The 22,082-nt window shown below is 37.9% G+C and overlaps 1 protein-coding gene across 1 annotated transcript in view; it reads right to left on the bottom strand.

The window, feature by feature from the left end:
• The window catches only part of GRID2 (glutamate ionotropic receptor delta type subunit 2), a 2,072,895-nt gene that overhangs the window by 7,109 nt on the left and 2,043,704 nt on the right, over positions 1-22,082 (bottom strand). The window contains exon 16 of the mRNA XM_053700169.1: positions 8,970-9,210. Coding sequence (XP_053556144.1) covers positions 8,970-9,210 — 241 coding nt within the window. The remainder of the gene's footprint in view (positions 1-8,969; positions 9,211-22,082) is intronic.

The following is a 22,082-nucleotide window of genomic DNA, read 5'->3' as shown; positions in this document are numbered from 1 at the left end:
CATAATGTAAAACATAATACAAACATTTTTGTCGTTACGACGAGTTACAAGGAGGAGTGACCCCCTCCTCCCCAGCAGCCCATTCCTGCTAAGGTGATCATCACCTCCCTTTAATTTTAGAGGTGTGGTATGGCTGATCTTATAGGGTTCGGTGGATGATCTTAACTATATATAACTTAACTTTCCCTGGTATAAAATAGGAGGTAATTTGATCTCTTTTTAACCCCTGTCTAATCTACAGGGAGTGCAGAATTATTAGGCAAGTTGTATTTTTGAGGATTAATTTTATTATTGAACAACAACCATGTTCTCAATGAACCCAAAAAACTCATTAATATCAAAGCTGAATAGTTTTGGAAGTAGTTTTTAGTTTGTTTTTAGTTATAGCTATTTTAGGGGGATATCTGTGTGTGCAGGTGACTATTACTGTGCATAATTATTAGGCAACTTAACAAAAAACAAATATATACCCATTTCAATTATTTATTTTTACCAGTGAAACCAATATAACATCTCAACATTCACAAATATACATTTCTGACATTCAAAAACAAAACAAAAACAAATCAGTGACCAATATAGCCACCTTTCTTTGCAAGGACACTCAAAAGCCTGCCATCCATGGATTCTGTCAGTGTTTTGATCTGTTCACCATCAACATTGCGTGCAGCAGCAACCACAGCCTCCCAGACACTGTTCAGAGAGGTGTACTGTTTTCCCTCCTTGTAAATCTCACATTTGATGATGGACCACAGGTTCTCAATGGGGTTCAGATCAGGTGAACAAGGAGGCCATGTCATTAGATTTTCTTCTTTTATACCCTTTCTTGCCAGCCACGCTGTGGAGTACTTGGATGCGTGTGATGGAGCATTGTCCTGCATGAAAATCATGTTTTTCTTGAAGGATGCAGACTTCTTCCTGTACCACTGCTTGAAGAAGGTGTCTTCCAGAAACTGGCAGTAGGACTGGGAGTTGAGCTTGACTCCATCCTCAACCCGAAAAGGCCCCACAAGCTCAACTTTGATGATACCAGCCCAAACCAGTACTCCACCTCCACCTTGCTGGCGTCTGAGTCGGACTGGAGCTCTCTGCCCTTTACCAATCCAGCCACGGGCTCATCCATCTGGCCCATCAAGACTCACTCTCATTTCATCAGTCCATAAAACCTTAGAAAAATCAGTCTTGAGATATTTCTTGGCCCAGTCTTGACGTTTCAGCTTGTGTGTCTTGTTCAGTGGTGGTCGTCTTTCAACCTTTCTTACCTTGGCCATGTCTCTGAGTATTGCACACCTTGTGCTTTTGGGCACTCCAGTGATGTTGCAGCTCTGAAATATGGCCAAACTGGTGGCAAGTGGCATCTTGGCAGCTGCACGCTTGACTTTTCTCAGTTCATGGGCAGTTATTTTGTGCCTTGGTTTTTCCACATGCTTCTTGCGACCCTGTTGACTATTTTGAATGAAATGCTTGATTGTTCGATGATCACGCTTCAGAAGCTTTGCAATTTTAAGAGTGCTGCATCCCTCTGCAAGATATCTCACTATTTTTGACTTTTCTGAACCTGTCAAGTCCTTCTTTTGACCCATTTTGCCAAAGGAAAGGAAGTTGCCTAATAATTATGCACACCTGATATAGGATGTTGATGTCATTAGAACACACCCCTTCTCATTACAGAGATGCACATCACCTAATATGCTTAATTGGTAGTAGGCTTTCGAGCCTATACAGCTTGGAGTAAGACAACATGCATAAAGAGGATGATGTGGTCAAAATACTCATTTGCCTAATAATTCTGCACTCCCTGTATGTTTCACTGTTTGATGGTGGTGGTTCTTTATTTTAAAAGTATCAGGTGTCAAGTAATGTATGGGCATCTGCAGGTATATCTTAAACAAGCCTTTCAAGGCCTGGCTTTAAATTGAGGGTAAGGCATATAGGGTCAGAGGTGTAAAGCCAAATAATTGCGGGGGGGGGGGTGCTTAAATCTTAGCCTTTCCCAATGAGCGGCGTAGAAACATAATGTGAACACAGTTAACTAGGTCAACATAAACAAGGGGAAGGGGGACCATATAACAGCTAGATGGTTGAATTTACCTTCCAAAGTAATAATGAGGAGAGGAAAAACATTAACTCTTATCTAAATATATCTTAACAAACAATCAATCATCTCATAAACACATTAGTCCCATAACATTGGTGTTAGCGTTGTCATGTGAGAAAATCATCAAGAAATGGTTTGGGGGTGGTGTATTTTACCATTCCTTGAGAGTTAACCTGGAAACAGTTTCCTATTAGAAAAATAGGTTATGTCAGTCAGGAGATTTTACTTATACTTATCTGTGGTTTGACCAAAGAATCTCTCAGTCCTAATGAAGAAGGTGGTCAAGGTGGGAGATTCTGTTGAGTAGATAAATTACTTTGTCTATGCCTTAGGGGGACGGAGGTCCAACCTGAGCGTGTGTTCGAAGACATTTTGTTGTTGGGTAGACCTCTGGATCCACCCTCTTCATCTGTAGGCAGGGGTGGAGTGACAAATGTAAGGCCCAGTGATTTGGAGAGAGTGTCCAAGTCCGAAGACTCTCTGTATATCAGCAATTTGCCCTCATGTGGTATAAGCAAACTGAAGGGGAATCCCCAGCGATAACGTATTCTATGATCTTGTAACACTGAAGTTATGAACTTCAAGGATTTCCGCTGTTCAATAGTAGTTGGGCACAAGTCTTGGTAGATTTGTAAGTCCTTGTCTTGGAATGATAGGGAGTGGATATTTCTTGCAGCCGACCAGATGGACTCTTTGTCTTTAAAATGTAGCATTCTGATAATCACATCTCTTGGAGGCACAGATGGTTTAGGGCGGGGCCTTAAAGCCCTGTGGGCCCTTTCTATGGCTAATTCTGTGAAGGTGGAGGACTTGGTAATGAAGTTGAAGAGATCTGTTAAGTAGGAGTGGAGGTCTTCTGCAGAAACATCTTCTGGGATTCCACGTATTCTCAAAATTTTTCTCCAACTCCTATTCTCCAAGTCCTCCACCTTGTCTCGCAAGTTGTGGATCAGAGAAGCCTGCTGTGATAGGACTGATTCTGCGTTATTTATCATGGAATTGATAACTTCTTGGCTGTCTTCCAGATCTTCAATTCTGGCTCCTAAAGTGTTAATTTCCTTTTTGACAGTGGAGATCTCTAACTGTATGAAGGATTTAAGATCTGCTATATCAGACTTGGATGGCAGTTTGTCTATGGTAGCTTGCAAAGTAGAGAGTTGCTGCTGTGTTATAGACTGATCTGAGGAGTGGGTATCCGTTTGGGTGGGGGTAATTGCTCTTTTGGTGAGGGGGGTATCTGTTTTCCCATGGTCTGAGGGAGTAAAAAGGGCAGATGCAGATGTCGTCTGTGATGCAGGTTTTCCATTTTTGTCTGTTTTTGTTGGTCTCCTAGACGACATTATTACAAGTAGTAGTGGTATATTTAAATGTAAATAAAAGCTGTGATAAGGTGCTTTATGTTGTGGTTTTCAAGTTTATGTAGCTCTCAGCGTCTCTTTCTGTAGGTTGTGATGCACCTTATATGTGTTTAATATCCCCTTTTTCTGAAGGTCAGCTTAGACTTGTTTGTATATAATACTACCCCTCTTTAGAGAATTAGGGAGCTGCTCATACGTTATAGGTTAGGGTCTCTATACAGTCGACATGTTTTCCAGTTGGTATTTAGGTTGTTACCCCTCTCTTATTAATATGTGTCACTGCGTCATCCCCTCTCCTCAATTCCTCTCGTTCTTACACATTGTGGGAATAACTTATGTAAAGGCAGAACAACCATCGGGATTATTTAGTACCTTGTGTGCTTGACTGATCTGCTCCCCATTCACTTTCCATTCTGCTGCGACATCCAATCCGACCTGCTGTGTGAGTGTGCAGGCTTATCAGGCCCCAAATTAAAAATGGCACCCGGGACTGTTCTTCATAGCGACTCCTTCGTTTTCTCCGTGTGCCTCTGGAGTAGTCCAGGAAATGTATCCTTAAGTGCCACAGAGCCTCCCCCATGTATCCAGAGTGTTTTAGACTAATAGGCGTATGCTGGCTGCGCCGTGTGAAAGGGGTGGCGTAGCTGTGGGTCGGGTCCGCTGTTGCGGTTAAACCGAGCATTTCTGCATTGTGACAAAAGGTTCCCGATAGGCAGTTTACCCCATTTAGCTTACTAGGTCTGGTTTTGTCAGGGTAATGTCTCCCAGGAAGGCTGATAGGGAAGAGTGGTGCCAGAGCTCAAGCGTTATGCGGCCATGTTCCAGCATGGCCAAGCCCCACCTCCCACATCAGAGAGTTTTTAAAGCTCCCCTAGTGCCACAGAAATAGTCACAATTATCTAACTTTAATCCAGACACATTACAATATTTTACTATTTGTTTACACATTATATTAGAATATAATATTTTAAGTTAATATTGTGACTGGTGTTATTGAGGATATGTAGGACTCTCTATCCATGCTTAATGTTTTCCAAATCAGTTAAGCAAGGCTTTTAAATTTTGGGCAAATCCTTCAGAGATAAAGCTATTTTTTTAAAAAAAAACAAAATATCAGAATATTTAATATTAAGTTAGATTTTTAATTTACATAATTTTATTTAATTTAGAATGTAATAATGCATTTAAATATTAGATTAGAATTGCATTTTAATACACTATTATTTGGTTTTTACTGTTTTAGGGCTAGATTATAAAAGGAGTGCTAGCTGTTGCACGTGAGTCCTAATGGGCATTTTGCAGATTTTTGTGCATGCCGGAGAAAGCGCGTGTATTCTGAGTTGAAAGTAAACACAGGTGTCAGATTCTGAAGCTCCACCTCTTCATACAGGGAGCTGCCATCTTGGGGCACAGGTATTCTCACACCCTGTGACAGAAGGGCATTTACTTAGGTTAGGGTGCAGGATAGAGAGCATGAGCTCTACATCTAGGATTCTTAAAGATTGCAATTTTAAAGTTACAAAAATATATCAATTAAAGGCACTCAGGAATAACACAGAGCAATGTCGATACTGCAAAAATGTAAAGCTCCTTCTCTGTATCGTGCCCACTAACCTGAAGTACACGATACAGCTTCTCCCTGATCTGTGAATGCACATGGCTTTTATCACAGGATGTGAGCATGTCACCAGAAATGCTTATGCAATGTTAAATGCTGACAGCGTATGCTGTAAGCATTTAGCGATGCCGGGCGGACATTATTTGCTGCATTTGATAAATGTACCCCAATGTCTTAGATTTTTGCTTTAGGTATGAAAACACATTTTTTTTTTATCTCTATAAGCAACGTTTGTCTTTTGCCATTCCTAGTGCATTAGGAAAACGTTTGGACTGTTGTTGAGTAGTGACAGACTTAAATAGGCTTTAAAATGCTGTTGGTCTATTTTTATTATTTTGGACAGCTTAGGCATAATAGATTAAACATAATTAAACTCTGATTTATACAATTGTTTTTCAGATTTATTTATCATGTAATATGGCTTGGTAAACTCAATTCTTATATTCCTGACATCAAGATAAACCTATTAAATGTAATTTGATCATTTATAAGAAAAACAATTTCTCTGAAAATGCTGATGTTTTTTTTTTTCTGCATATTATTAGGATTATATTATTTTTGATGCAACTCATTGGACCTTTCTTATTCAACCAGATTGCATACCAGCTGAAACCTGTGGCAATGTATATTCCAACTACTAAAAATCTGAGCAGCATATTCCACGCTAATAATGAAGTCATTTGTCTCATGCCACACTGTTGGCCTCTAAAAGAGATTGAAAGGACATCTGTTGCCCAAGCATATGAGGAAAAAAATCAATCAAGGCTGTCCTTTTTTTCCCCTCCAGCTTGGACTTGTTCTTTTAATGCCTTCTGAGCAGATTTTAAATATTAGAATTTCATTGTGTTGCTTATATGGACAAACTGTCCTTTGTTAGCGCACATGAAAATTCTAGGAAGAAGTTTTTTGAAGCTTTTAGCTATATTTAAAAATTATTTAATCTTATTCACAGGATGTGCGATATGCACTCAGTTTAGTCTAGGGGACCTATGTATCAAAGGTGATGCGGACCTGATACGACAGTGCGGATCAGGTCCGCAAGGCCTTGCTGAATGTGGAGAGCAATACACTCTCCGTATTCAGCATTGCACCAGCAGCTCACAAGAGCTGCTGGTGCAACGCCGCCCCCTGCAGACTTGCGGCCAATGGGCCACCAGCAGGGAGGTGTCAATCAACCCAATCGTACTCGATCGGGTTGAATTGTGGCGATGTCTGTCCGCCTGTTCAGAGCAGACGGACAGGGTTATGGAGCAGCAGTCTTTAGACCGCTGCTTTATAACTGCTGTTTCTGGCGAGTCTTCAGACTCGCCAGAAACACGGGCCCACAAGCTCCTTACGGAGCTTGATAAATGGGCCTCTATGAAGCTTATTCCTGGAGATTGTAAACTCGTAGGGAGATAGGAGAATGTTCTTGTGAACTGCTGGTGCAATGCCGCCCCCTGCAGATTCGTTGCCAATTGGCCGCTAGCAGGGGGTGTCAATCAACCCGATAACTGGTGATATTTTTCTCACTTGAAAAAGCCCATTGCAGAAATACTAGCAGATATGTAGAACCAAATATAATTTCACTTGTCAGTTATGCATTGGTGAAGATTCACTTAAGGATGTTCCTGTATAGATAATGGTTTCTACACCAGTATAGGCGCCACAACCTTTATACCATAAAGATGCCCAATAATTTTTCTTTTTCTTTTTTACTTGTATCCTAACTGATACTAGAGCATCAGTATCTCACTTAAAAAAAACTCCCACATCCCAATTGGTTGATAGGGACACCTCTCTACAAGCATAAAAACAAAAATGTATTTAAGTAACCTTAAGGACAACAGTTAAAGGGACAGTCAAGTCCCAAAAAAACTTTCATGATTCAAATAGGGCATGTATTTTAAAAAAACTTTCCCATTTACTTTTATCACCAATTTTGCTTTGTGCTCTTGGTATTCTTAGTTGAACACTAAACCTAGGAAGGCTCATATGCTAATTTCTTAGACCTTGTAGGATGCCTCTAATCTGAATGCATTTTGACGGTTTTTCACCACTAGAGGGCATTAATTCATGTGTGTCATATAGATAACATTGTGCTCATGCACGTGAAGTTACCTAGGAGTCAGCACTGATTGGCTAAAATGCAAGTCTGTTAAAAGAACTGAAATAAGGGGGCAGTTTGCAGAGGCTTCAATACAAGGTAATTACAGAGGTAAAACGTATTATTATAACTGTGTTGGTTATGCAAAACTGGGGAATGGGTAATAAAGGGATTATATTTTATTTTTAAACAACAAAAATTCTGGTGTTGACTGTACTTTTAAAAAACAAACCACTATTATACATTCAAAACAAACTCTTTAAACTCTTTAGAAAAAAAAGAAATTTAATGTCACAAAGTATTTATAAAAGTAGATGTAAAATGTAAAAATGTTAACTTTAATTAGGCTCAATAACTGATTTGCACTTAAAATGGTTCACATCTGAATAACTATAACAAAACACTGCACTTACACTTATTAATGGTTAAATATTGTTCTATTTTAGCTATGCTTTTAAAAATAAACTGTGTTTTCCAGATTTTCTGCCATTCAGTTATGTGACCCAGCTATAATAAACATAAAAATAAAGTGGTTAATGTTCAAATGCTGATAGCATCCTTGTTTCTATATGAGTGTCATGCTTTTTAGCATCTGTTTACTTTTTACTTTTTGGCTTCAAATATGATTTTGGCAGCAATAATATTGAATACAGTGGATTGTTTTGCAAACCAAATGGTCTCTCTTTTCTTGGCTGTCTTTGAAATCAGCCCTGAAATGAGTTATTCATTGTTTTTTTAAATATTTGATTCATTTGACCTACTTTGCAGTTGGGTAGTAATTTTACATTGTCTGAGGCTGGTTTATTAATTAATCTAACATGCAAATTTAGGTCAATTATCTAAGCTCTTTTCAAGGGGCAGTCAAAATGAAACATTCATGATTCAAATAGAACATGCAATTTTAAGCAGCTTTCTACGTTTTTATCAATTACCTAATTTGATTTGCTCTATTGGTATCCTTTGTTGAAAAGTATACCTAGATATTCTCAGGATTAACACTCTCAGTAAAGCATTGTTGCTCCATCAACAAAGTATACCAAGATAATTAAGTAAATTTGAAAACAAACACCCTGATAGGTTCAAGGGCCGAACTGGGAGTAAAAAGCAACCCTAGAAAAATTTGAAGACAAGCCCTATTTTGTGTTGAGTCCATAGAATGCACACATCCAATTTTGGACACTCCTTCCCCTATATTTTGTTTTTCAGAATTTAATTATATTAGTTTGCTACAACCCAATTTCATCCATGACTCCCATTCACAGCATGAACATGATTATCTGTAGTGTTATCTGGAGAAGACACTCAAAACAGTGTGTCACTCTTTTGCACAGTGTGACTTGACTTGACACTAGAAACCATTCAATGGAGGTCTAGGAAATAAAACTTACAAGAAAATATTTTGTGACCTCAATACAGTGATACAGCTGTTTCGCCTCACCAGCAATATCACCCCCTTAAATTAAAGCTGGCCAGTCCCAGCTGCTGTGGTCCACCAGGACATATCCTGGTGCCCTGTTAGGCCATTCCAGCCTTGATTAGTTCTATGTTTGTGGGTGGTGGCACACAAGTTTGCAGTGATTTGATTGATTTCCTGCTTGTGCACAATGACCTCTATATAAAAAACAGCTTTGGTGTCTTAAATCTCAGTGCACTGAGATCTGCTCAGATCTTTAGGTTTTCTGAAAATGTGTATACATCAATACAACCATAAACCCACTATACTTAAAGAAAATAGTCAAGTGGTCAAATAGTATAGGGGAAATATATTGGAAAATATATTCCAGAGTTATTAAATTTGTAAATAGTTACCTCTTTTGAAGGTACTCGTGATCCTTTCCTCTTGCTCCACCAAGTTTCCACCATTGCTATGAAGCAGGAAAGGACTATTCCAGCAGCAAGGATACAGAATACACCAGCAAAGCTTTTAATGTCCAGGGCACTTCCTTTTTGTTTTGTGTCTACTGAGGAATACAAGTCACATTGCCCATTTCGGGGCCACCATTTATGCTTTAATATATCCATGTCTCCATTCTGCTGTAGCTCTAATATTCTGGGGGAAAACACAAAAAAATAAATGGTTATAACTTTTATAGTCAAATGTCAAAACTCAAATGAAACTTATAAGGACTCAGCAATTTTAAAACAACTTTCCATTTATATTTCCAACTATCAAATTTACTTTGCTCTCTCTGTATCCTTTGTTGAAAAACCTACATAGGAAGGCTAAGGAGCAGGAAAGCACTGCTAGGGGCTAGTTGGTTATTGGTTGCTGCACAAATATGCTTCTTGTTATAGGCTCATCTGATATGTCCAACTAGCTCCCAGTAATGCATTGCAGCTCCTGAGCCTATCAAGGTTTACTCCTCAACAAAGGATAACCAAAAGAATGAAGCAACTTTGATAATAGAAGTAAATTGGAAAACTGTTCAAAATAGTATGTTCTTTCTGATTCATGACAGATGACTTTACTGCCCATTTAATATTAAAATATTAATTTTAGTATGATTTTTCCTTTTCTATTACGATTTTCAATTTTACATTCAATACAGACAAATATATATATTTTCTTTTCTTTGTTATATTTCTTCTAAAAACATCTGAATGACAGAGCAGTGTTTAGGAAAGCACTCTGGAGTAGTGTGACATTTTACTGGCTAGAAAGAATCCAACTTTTTCCCGCCTTAGGACTTGTTTCTTTTGAGTTGTTAAAAATGGAGCCGTAAGCTACCGAAGTTGCCAACAGCTAAAAGTAGTTACGACTCCATTATAGTACCAAGTCTCCATTGAAATATTTTGCACAGTTCGTGCAGTCAAATTTTTTGTGTAGGTGTAAGTTAATGTTGTGTTAACAGATTTTTCTAGGTGCATTGAATTAGTTAAAAAATGAAATTACAAATGTTTTATTTAAAGGGACAGTCTACTCCAGAATTTGTATTGTTTAAAAAGATAACTAATCCCTTTATTACCTATTCCCCAGTTTTGAATAACCAACACGGTTATATTAATATTCTTTTTACTTGTGTGATTACCTTATATCTAAGCCTCTCTAGACTGCCTCCTTATTTCAGTTATTTTAAAATACTTGCATTTAGCCAATCAGTGCCCTATTATCATGGGCATAAGCACAATGGTATCTATATGACACACATGAACTAACACCCTCTAGCTGTGAAAACTGTAAAATGCACAAAGGATTAGAAATTAGCATATGAGCCTAGCTAGGTTTTACCTTTCAACTAAGAATACCAAGGGAACAAGGCAAATTTGATAATAAAAGTAAATTAGAAAGTTGTTTAAAATTGCATTCCCTACCTGAATCATGAAAGTTACATTTTGACTAGACTGTCCCTTTAATGAAAAAACATTTATTTTTGGTTTTATTAAATGTTTAAATTTATTGATATATGTAATATTTAGTGCTGCCCTAGGCGTAGGCCTAGTTGGAATTATGGAGATATGTGCTTAATTATATTTTTATACGCAAATACATATTGATATTAAAATAGGAACATAACTCCAACTATTCCTATACCTAAGCCAATAACAATACATTTAAAAAGTGAAACACTTGTATTGTTTGGAAACTTTAATATCTCATTGTAAAAGAGGACTCAACAAGCTTATTTTTCCTCTTTTACACCTAATTAAAACATTGTCGCAAACTGTCGATAAAGTTTCTAACTGTTTTTGCGCTCATTGGAAACCAGGTGTAATTTAGTGCTTTTTGGCTTCTAATATTTTCTACGGGACGTGTGATTTTTTTCGCCAACCGGTAATTGTGTACAACGCACCATGTCGATAAGTGTGATGGCATCCAACAGCGCAAAACCTTTACGGCTCAATGGATATGAGCCCTTAGTGAGCTATTGCACAGAATAACTTAGGAAGTGGAGAGACTGGAAAGGATGTTAATGAATTTATCCTATTGTCTGTGCAACTTCCTGGAAGTACTGTAGTAATGTGTTCTGCAAACAATACTGTATAGAAAACACTATAAATACCTTGTAAGGGTCACTAAAATCGGAATGAAAATAAGAAGAAATTCTTTGAGCTTAAACCATTTAAATATAAATGACAGATCGTTTCACTTCATGCTAAAATAACTCCTCAGAGATACAACTCCCCTTCCTCTATTGTCTAGTAGAGACCATGAACTAGGATTTGGAGAATTCTTCACATAATAGTGAATCAGAGCCTACAATGACACAAAAAATAAAAAGTTCTTAGTTGCCAAGAAGCAAATCTATATTAAATGAAAAGTATATTGCAGTTTATGCAAACAGGGATTTACTGGTTCCCACAAGGAGAGGTTTTAGTCCATTTATTTTATGACCGGGGGGTTGGCAAAGAAGTTGACCACCAAAGCATATATCAAGGGTGCCGGGTACTAGTGGTGGTGGTGGGACCTAATTTTATGCTACATATTTCAACCAATATTATTTTTTGTTGTTGTTAAACCCCATTTATGGCATCTTTGAGGTTTTTAAGGTGGTACAGTTATAAATTTGGTGCATTGCACTACCCTTGAGAAGAACTGCCATTTAATTGCACCTAATGACTCCAGAATGGTAACAAACAATCTAAGATGCAATTTCAGATATGTTTCTGCCATTTGTTAATCTGAATATAATTAAAGCTCTCAACTTTAACCTGTTTGTTTCCAAGACCTAACAGCTATCATTAATATGTTTCATTTCTCAACTGTTTTTAGCAACACTGCCTCTTACAACATTTGAGGCTGTATAAACCAGCAATATACACATACATCCTATTTTGTTCTTGTACCATAATTTATTTTTTATTTAAAGTAAATGCTAGCATGTAATGTATAAGGTCAAATAAAGATATTGTACTGTGATGGTTCTTTTGTACATTAAACACTAGGTGGCAAACTTTCCTCACTCAACTTTTCATAGTTTACTGCTGCAGCAACTCGTATTTGTATAAACCACTGAGAATTATTGATCTACCAGGCTGAAAATATTTATTTTACTCAGTACTATTTAATGTTTTATTTTATATTCAAACAATTATCCATGTTGCAATGCCCATGATAGCGGGGATAAAAAAAAATCCATTGTTCAGTACATTTTAGACCGTGGTAACTTAGGCTTGTACTGGAAAATTGTTCACAAGTGAACGGTTACATTCCCATTGGGTTTTTCATAACTCATGCGATCTAAAAACAAGGCAGAATGCCCATTTCTCAGTTGACAACAATTTCCAATTCTGTTAACTCATTGCCCAGTTGTAAGTAGCAGATTATTTGTGCACCACTTTGTACCAAAACGTGTTTTTGTTCCAAATACTAGCTCGAGGCACCATTGAATGTCACTAAGTGCTGGCACTGATGTCTATTCACTGGCATATTTGTAATTGTGTGGTGCTTTTGCAAAGCAACAAAATGTGCCAAGGTTACCTAAATTCACCTCTGCTTGATTGGCATTCTTTGTCTCAGTGCCCTACTGAGAGATACTGGCATCTAGGGATTTTGCTTTAACACAGTTTTATTTCCATTTCAGTTTGGTGCTCATCGAGATAATTAGTAAACCACATAACAGTAAAAATACCAAATGACTAGAAGGATATTTCCCCCAGGTTCCACCCATTGTCTTTTTTTAATAATTTGTTCTAAAGCATTGTGGAATTCTCATGCATTTAACAGGACATGTTTTTTTAATCGTTTGTTGCTTTTTCTTTTTTTAGATGCACATAAAAAGCGATCAAAACTTGTTGAAGGTTGCTATTCATCTCTTAAAAAGACTTTGTACTCAAAAACTAATATGCATATAAAAAAACATCATTGTTTTTTCACTTTAAAAGTAAATGCTGTTAAAGGGATATTCCAGCCAAAATTGGAAACCACATAGGTGCATTTCTGTATAGAACATAAGCAATGCTGTAATATACATTTGTCAGCAAAAATGCTTTTAATAAAAGCTATAGGTGTTTCAAAAGTGTATTTAAGTATGCACCGTGCACCACCATTTTAAACACAAAACTTGTTCGGAGAGCCTATGGTGCTTGTACCATCTGGTAATGACTCAATTTGTTAATTGCTGACATGATACAAGCCCCACTGATGATCTGAGCAGCTGCATTATTTAAAATGTGGGTGCAGTGAAAATATCTAGCTGTGAAAAATATTAACACTAAAACAGTGATAACTCTTAATAGAAACATTTTTTGCCAATACATGTATATTGCAAATATGTTTTTATTCAAAGATGCAATAAATCTATATGCATTTTTAGTTTGACTGGAATGCCCCTTTAATATTTAAAGTGAAACTATAATGAAGTGTGACTAATACCTAGGTATCTATTGTTCACTGTCTGACAGAGACAACTACCACAGAAAAATGTATTTATTCCTCAAAAGAATATCCACTACAGCAATATGTGGAAATTATTTTTAATTGATCAGAGAAAATATGTGATAATGTCCCTTTAACTGAGACAATGCTTTAAGTTCATAAGGCAAACTTTTACAATACATCTGGAATCTGCAAATTTTCTGAATTGTAATCTCAACTCCATAGTCAATCCATGCTCACTTCATGGCTAGCTTGGTATCTACAATGATCAGTGCTGTAACTTTTGCAAAGATAGAGGCATAAGGACCCATTTAACAAACGCTGGGCGGACAAGGATTACTCCGGCGACCCTGTCTGCCTGGCATAGCAGCGAGTAGGCACCATACACTGTCCACATTCAACATTTCACAAGCAGCTTTTTGTGCAAGACTACAGCCTGCTCAGGAGTGGCAAATTGTGTGCAAGCAGGGGCTGTCAATCACCCCAGTCAGATGCTCAGAGCTGGTGTATGTGTTAGGAAACAGCAGTCCGATGACCTCTGCTTCTTAACTATCAGCTGCTGGCATCTGCACCAAAGCCGCTCCAAAGCTGTGTCCGAAGCTTGATAAATGGAGCACAGAGTATGTGTTTGTATTCTTCATCAACGCACAGACTGCAGTAGAATACCACACAGCACTGGTGGCTGGGAATCTCAGTGACTCAGGATAGTGGCTTGTAGAGGAGGGGTTGGCCTGCTATTTATGTGTGGAGTTTAGGTGTTAAAGGAGACTGCCAACTGGGACAGAGAACCCAAACCAGTACTATCCTGCAGAGCTCGTCATTAGCATCATGTCCTTTAAAAGGTTTAGTTCTGCATAGTGAAAGGACTTTGCAGCCTGATTTTTGTATGTTTTTTCACACCTCCCATTAAGACTGGAGTGTATTTCATGGAGTTCAATACCTTGACTCTCCTACATGTTGCACAATGATTGCTTTATGTGTGCAGGAGCCTGTTTATATCTGTCTCTAATAAGCCACAGCAAAGGAGATAAACAGCACTGAAAAAACTTTTTCAAGGGGTGTGCCCTAGACACATAAAAATTACTTTAAAGTCCAAGACCAGTATAAGCCTCCATGCACTAAGCAAGAATGGGCTATGCTTACTGCAATTTAGCAGAGGTAATACTTAACCATGTTCATTCGGGTGATTTACAGGATGTGCAAGTGCAGGGCAGAGCTTCACAAGCACGGATGGCAGGTTCCCAAGTCAGATATCCCAACCTGCAAAAACTCATTTCAGGGAGGTGCCCCCCCCCCCCACGCCCCTCACTATACTACCTCACTGCATGCCAACCTCACTATAGTACTTCACTATACCACCTCTGTATAGTACCTCACTGTACCACCTCTGTATAGTACCTCACTGTACCATCTCTGTATAGTACCTCACTGTACCACCTCACTATAGTACCTCACTGTACCACCTCACTGTACCACCTCACTATAGTACCTCACTGTACCACCTCTGTATAGTACTTCACTATAGTACCTCACTATAGTACCTTACTGTACCACCTCACTATTGTACCCCCAGCCCCCCCCAACCCAATTCAGAATTCCTCAGTGCTCTGATTATGAAATAGTTGAAAATGTTATCACACTATAGAGTATGGGAGTCTGCACAATATAGAGGTATGGGAGTCTGCACAATATAGAGGTATGGGAGTGTCTGCACAATATAGAGGTATGGGAGTGTCTGCACAATATAGAGGTATGGGAGTCTGCAAAGTATAGAGGGTATGGGAGTCTGTACATCTCACCTATACATATTAGGTTTGCTGCTATATCTCACAGCAGAGTAGAGTAGAGTAGATATCAGGAAGGGGGAAAAAGTGTAGAGAGGAAGGCAGTAACTATTTACATTGAGCTATAATGGAACAGTGACACCTAGAGGTAGAAATGAAAAGTTCAGGCACAAATTTGATTTTCTCCGGCACCGCTATTTCCGGGAGATTGTGTTTCATTTGCAGGTGTCAGGGAGCAGCTTTTTCAATGCGGGAGACTCCCGGACCTTCTGGGAGAGTTTGGATGTCTGCCAAGTCAGGAATGTTGTCTGCCTGCAGATTTATGCATGGGGCTCTTAGCCTGATCTTGTTTCCAAACTGACGACACAAGTCATGCATTAAAGTTAGAGGCAAAATGCTTGGCCATTTTAGTTTTTGTAAGCTCTTTGGAGCTTAATTTTAAGAATGTAGCTATACGCTTCTATTACACACGTGAATTACATGTAAGCACTATTTATATATGCTAATAATGTTAAATATAATATGAACTCATTCTCTTACCTAAGAAGACAAGTTTCTTTTTCAGACAGTAGCAAGCTGAGGTAGGCAGAGATAGAGACATAGTCACACACAGAGATACAGCTAGACCAACACATAGGCAAAGACGCAGAGAGAGGCAGTGACCGCCAGGCAGACACAGACAGGGATATATACACACACTGGTAGACAGACACAAACAAACACACTGAGGCAGAGACACACACTCATATACAGTATGCACACACATACACACTCATACATGTTCACACACACTCATACATACACACACAAACACACACACACACACACATACATACTCATATACACACACACTCATACATACTCACACACTCATGCATACACACACTCCCATACATACACACACTCATACATACTCACACACACACTCATACATACTCAGCCACTCATGCATACACACACACACACTCATACATACACACACACACACTCTCATACTTACACACACAATCATACATACACACACACACTCTCATACACACACACATACACAATCATACATACACACATACACTTTCATACACACACACATAAACATACACACTCTCATACATACACACACACCCTCATACATACACACACAATCATACATACACACACACACTCTCATACATACATAAACACACACAATCATACATACACACTCACATATACATACACAAACACTCTCATACATACACACATACACAATCATACATACACACACACATAAACATACACACACTCATACATACACACACTAATATACAGTATGCACGCGCACACACACACACACACACACTCATACATACTCACACACATGCATACACACACACACTCTCATACATACACACACACAAACATAGGCAGAGACACAGACAGACACATACTAATAATACACATGCACACACTCATATACACACTCTCATACATACATACACACACAGAAGCTGAGACATTGACAAACACACACACACATATGCACACACTCATACATACATACAAACACACACCTATAGATGGAAACACTCACTCATATACATACATACTCATATAAAACACACACACACACATACTCATACACATGCGCAGTGACTCATACACACACAAATGCATACATGTGCACACACACATACATATACATGCACATTTACACACACTTGCATGTTGGGGGTACTTGAGCACCGTGGTTGAGAAACAATGATTTAGGCCAGTAGTCAGCAACCTTGGCACTCCAAATGTTTTGGAACTACATTTCCCATGATACTTAGCCAGCCTAAAGAGTGCCTGAGCATCATGGGAAATGTAGTTCCAAAACATCTGGGGTGCCAAGGTTACTGACCCCTGATCTAGGCCATAGTTGTCTTAGGCTGCCAGTCTCCTAAGTCAAACAAGAACCACTAGCAATGTAAAAAAAAATAATAATTATGTAAATGACTTTAACTGTAAAGTGTTCATGCCTGTTTTGTTATGGTATAACCGCTCAAAGGAACAAAAGGTGTTTTGAGGGGTTGGACGTGGGTGTTTTGAGAGAATAAATATGATTTTTCACCTACGCCTCAGCCCGCAACGTAGAATTCATAATCTATTGCACCTATAAAGTAGAATGTCTTGCAGTTGTGGCTTACTTTTTCAAAGCTGACGTGGTAGTCTCCTTTTTATTTTATTTATTTTGAATGGTTTTCAAGTTTCATTTTATGCATATATTAGAGCGGACTTTTTATAGAGTGATTTTAAAACAATTGTGTGATGTTGGTATCCTTCATTCTATATGCCGAGAAGTGTATGAGTACAAGATAGATGCTCCCAACTCCCAGCTATGATAAGGGGAAGGTACAAATGTTTATGAATTCTACATTTTATTCCCCTACAAGATATTAGTTTCATGAATGTAATTTACTGAATGTAGCCATCATCTTAGCATAATGACAAACCCTTGGATAAACATCTTAGAACTATATTAATATTATAAATACAATTATTTCACTTTGTGATTATTGCATTGTCCTTCCTTGCCATATTTTTTGCAATATATAAATAAAATACAGGTACTGTAAACTGTTAAAACATTTTTTTTCTCTTTTTTTTAATTACATTTTTCAACAAACAAAAAGAAAACAAAACACACAAAGAAGAAAACAAAACAAGCAAAATCAATACATCAATAGAGCCATACAAGGCCCTATAAAAAGAAAACGTGATCAAGCTTCCCAAATTCTATGGAATAGACATTGTTCCATAATTCTATTTTCTTACATTGGGTTATTCTCCAAATAGGTCTTTGCTAAAAAAAAAATATTCTCTGTTGATTGCCTATCTCAGTTCCCCTGTGTGCTTTTCTAGGCCTGTCAAACATCGATTATTGCAACTAATGATCTGGGAATTCTCCTGTTAGCAGGGCCGGACTGGGAATAAAAACCAGCCTTGGAAAAATATTAAGACCAGCCTTATTTTTCGATGAGTCAGTAGATTGCACATGCTCCATTTTTCTCAAAGGGTATTACTGGAATACTCCTTCCTCAAAATTTTCTTCAGAATTACATTATATTACTTTGCATTAAATAAAAATGCCAAATTGATGTTATATAGGCACCCTACAACCCAATTGCATCCATTAAGCACACCTTTAAATTGTAGCTTTCCAGCCCCAGCTGCTGCAGCCCACCGGGAAATTTCCTGGTATCCTGGTAGGTCAATCCGGCCCTGCCTGTTAGCACTGGCATACAAAAATAATCTGATTTTTTAAATGAAACAATTATTTGTTTCTGTATATTCTCCACGTATGAAAGTATTACCTTAAGCCATTTAGTAAAACAATCTTTTAACAGCAGTTTCAAGTATTATATTTGGCTCACATTGTTCTAGACACAGGGGCGTAACTAGCGGTGATGCAACGGTCGCCATTGCGACCTGGCCCAGCAGGTCCCTCCCACAGGGGGGCCCAAGACTTCAGGTTGAAATTTTTTTTTTATTATTTTTTTTTTGTTTCACTACTTCAACCTTATACTTATACATTTTAATAACTTCAATTGATTCTAATTTCCAGGGCAGCAAGCATGACTCAAACTTTATTTCATGTTTAAATTGTGACCTGCCGGCTGCCCCAGAACTTTACATTTTGGCACGCACTGCTGCACAGATAGGCTAGCCTAGAGACTGAGTCTGCCTCCTCCCTCCCTCCTGACTGGTTGCACAAATCTACATCAATCGTCTTGTGACTGCACGTGCAGCCTAGTCAGTAGGAGTTGAGTCTGAAGTTGAACTGGTCTGGGAGGAGTCTGCTGGCTAGCGCGGCAGTGACTCAGTCTCTGACAGTGAGTAATACCGGCGGAGAAGCTGTGGAGTTGACATCTCTAGTAGCAGCCATGGTGAGCTCAGGCTGAGGGGAGGGGGGGGTCATGGGGGGCCGTGACACTGTGTCATGTCGTGTTGGCTCTCATCTGGCTGGGAGAAAATCTGCTTGGCACGGGTTATAGGGTTATATGGGGTAAGCTGGGGGTGACATATAATAAAAACAAATGGGGAGAATAAGACTGTGTGAGCAGGGGACTGGGGTAGTGACAGCAGTATACTGGATATGCCCCTATATACAGTATATATCTGAGTGGACTAGTACATTTTCTACCTGACTAGTAAGATATATATATATATATATTATGTCTGTATATTTTATATTATATATAAATCAGTGCCCAAGCACTAAAAATAAAGTGTACAAACTACATCATGTACTTGCAACTCATGTGTAGTAGATTGACTTTATCATGGATACACTACAGCCCCTGTCCTCCTACTACACTGTGTGTGTGTGTATATATATATATATATATATATATATATATATATGTGTGTATTTATTTTAAAAAATCACTACAGCCCCTATCCCCTCACTACAGCCCCTATCCTCCTACAGCCCCTATACCCCACTACAGTCCCCCCCTCTACAGCTATCACTATCAGGCTATCAGTGCAGGTGTGTTTGTCCTTTTCTCATTTTAAGTGTAAGTTGACATGATTAACAGGATTTTTTTACAGTGTTACATGTTGCAAAAAAAAAAAGGGGAAAAAAAAGAGCAAAATGTATCAAAATCCCACTTTTTTGGGGGGAGGGGAGCCCTTCATGGATTCCTGCACCGGGGCCCTGCGGTTTCTAGTTACACCTCTGTCTAGACAGTTTTGTAATAAAACATTTTTTTTGAAGTCACTCATGCCTGACTGGGGATAGATGTGTTTGGTTAATCACTCGCATATGAGATTCTCTCCATCCTTGTGACTTAGTACGTTTTTTTAACAATTTAAAACTCTGGTCGACCTTCTCAATTGAAATCTCACTGGATTCTCTTATCCATTTATTGTATATTGCTTCTAAGTTTTCTTTGCCTTTCTTTTGTATTATCATATTGTACCAAATAGATATTGATGTCAGTCCTGCTTTATATAATCTAATTCCTTGATCGATCTCCCCCAGAGACCATTCTTTCCCATATTTTTCTATTAAAGAGAAATAATGATGTCTGATCTACAGATAGGCAAAGAAATCTTTAGCTGGCAAATCATATTCTTGTCTTAGGTTTGAGAAAGTTTTGATTGTCTTCATGTTACAATCCACCAATTGGAACATATATACGAAACCTTTCTGTATCTATTTTTTGAAAATATTAGTAACTAGACTTGCAGCAAATGTTGGGTTGCCCCGTATCGGTAAATATGAAGAAAGATTTCGGGATATCTTTTTCTGCAAGATGTAATAAACCTGCTGGTGTAGCTGGAGCAGTTAGATCTTAGATTTTTTTCTGTTATCCAGTCGCTAGCCACTTTAATCATGCAGACCCAGTTGTAAAATCTTAAATTGGGGAATCCCAGCCCTCCAGCCCCTTTATTTTACATCAATTTCGCGAGTGCTATTCTTGATTTTTTTCCCGTCCCACAAGAATTTTGTGCACTGTTTATGGAAGTCTTTAATATCCTTTTCCCTCAAAAGTAAAGGAAGATTTTGTGAAAGAAATAGTACCTTTGGAAGTATAATCATTTTGATCAAATGTACTTTTGCAGAAATTGTTAATGGAAACTAACTCCATCTTGCTAATTTAGCTGTGACAGAGTTCCATAATTTATTATATTTAATTTCATACCATTCTGTTAGTTTCCTGCTTATAAATATTCCTAGGTATTTAATGTAATCTGCAGCTTCCTTAAAGGGTGTAGACTCTATACTGTTTTCTCCTTTATTTAACCGTAAGATCTCAGATTTGGATATATTAATTTTGTACCCTGAAAAGGAACTATAAGTATTTATAATTCTTAATAGAATTGGGATATTTTTTCTTGAGTTTCTGATAAATATCAGTAAATCGTCTGCATACAATGATAAAACAACTTTCGCTTTTCCAATTGCGATACCTTCCAACTCTTTCCTTAAACATATTGCTAGTGGTTCAATACATAAGTTAAAACATTTTAAGTGCAATCTACATTCTAGTTTTTAATGATCCCTTCATTAAATAGCTTATAATGTCTCTTGTACTGCCAGCACAAATCATATAGCATTATATTCTTCTGAAATATTGTCCACAAAGTCATAATAGTGCTATATAAAATTCCCACACATGCTGAGGATGACAGTGCTTGTTACAGCCGACTAATGTATCCATTATGGCTATAGCTCCAGCTGGTATAAAAGTGAGCTGTGGCTGACATGACAGAGTTCATCTATTAGACGACTAGATGTATAACCCTGGCGGTACTCTTATGCCTGGCCACACTTTTATTACAAGTATAATATGCAAAATATCTATAAAGAAATGTTTAAGGTTAGCTACAGAGCCTGGAAGATAACAGTTAGGAAAATGAATGAGGAGGAGCTGAAAACACAGTTGCAAGCTTGTTAAAATACCTTTAGCATTACATTGTATAACACAGTTAAAGGGACACAGTACTATAAAATTAGTTTCCCCTAATGTGTTCCAAACGCCTTGTTATAGCTATTGCAGAGTATGTATTGGAAATTGTCCGTTTGTGTTTATTTTTGTATTTGAAATAACAGGTGTTGCTCATTAAAACAATCACTAGTTGTTCTCAACGAAGTGCCCATACAAATGGGCTGAACCTGCAGGCAAAGCAGACCTGCTAATGTTATATATATTTATATTATATATATATATATATATATATATATATATATATATATATATATATATAATAAGTGGCATAGCAAAGAAATACAAGATAGAGAGAAGAATAAACAAAGAAACAAAAGTAAAGATTAAAGCCAATCTTTCCCAGCAC

The sequence above is a fragment of the Bombina bombina genome, chromosome 2 (genome assembly GCF_027579735.1).
Source record: "Bombina bombina isolate aBomBom1 chromosome 2, aBomBom1.pri, whole genome shotgun sequence".
Lineage (NCBI taxonomy): Eukaryota > Metazoa > Chordata > Amphibia > Anura > Bombinatoridae > Bombina > Bombina bombina.
Note: the sequence above shows the minus strand (reverse complement) of the source record. Positions and strands in the feature narration are given on the sequence as shown.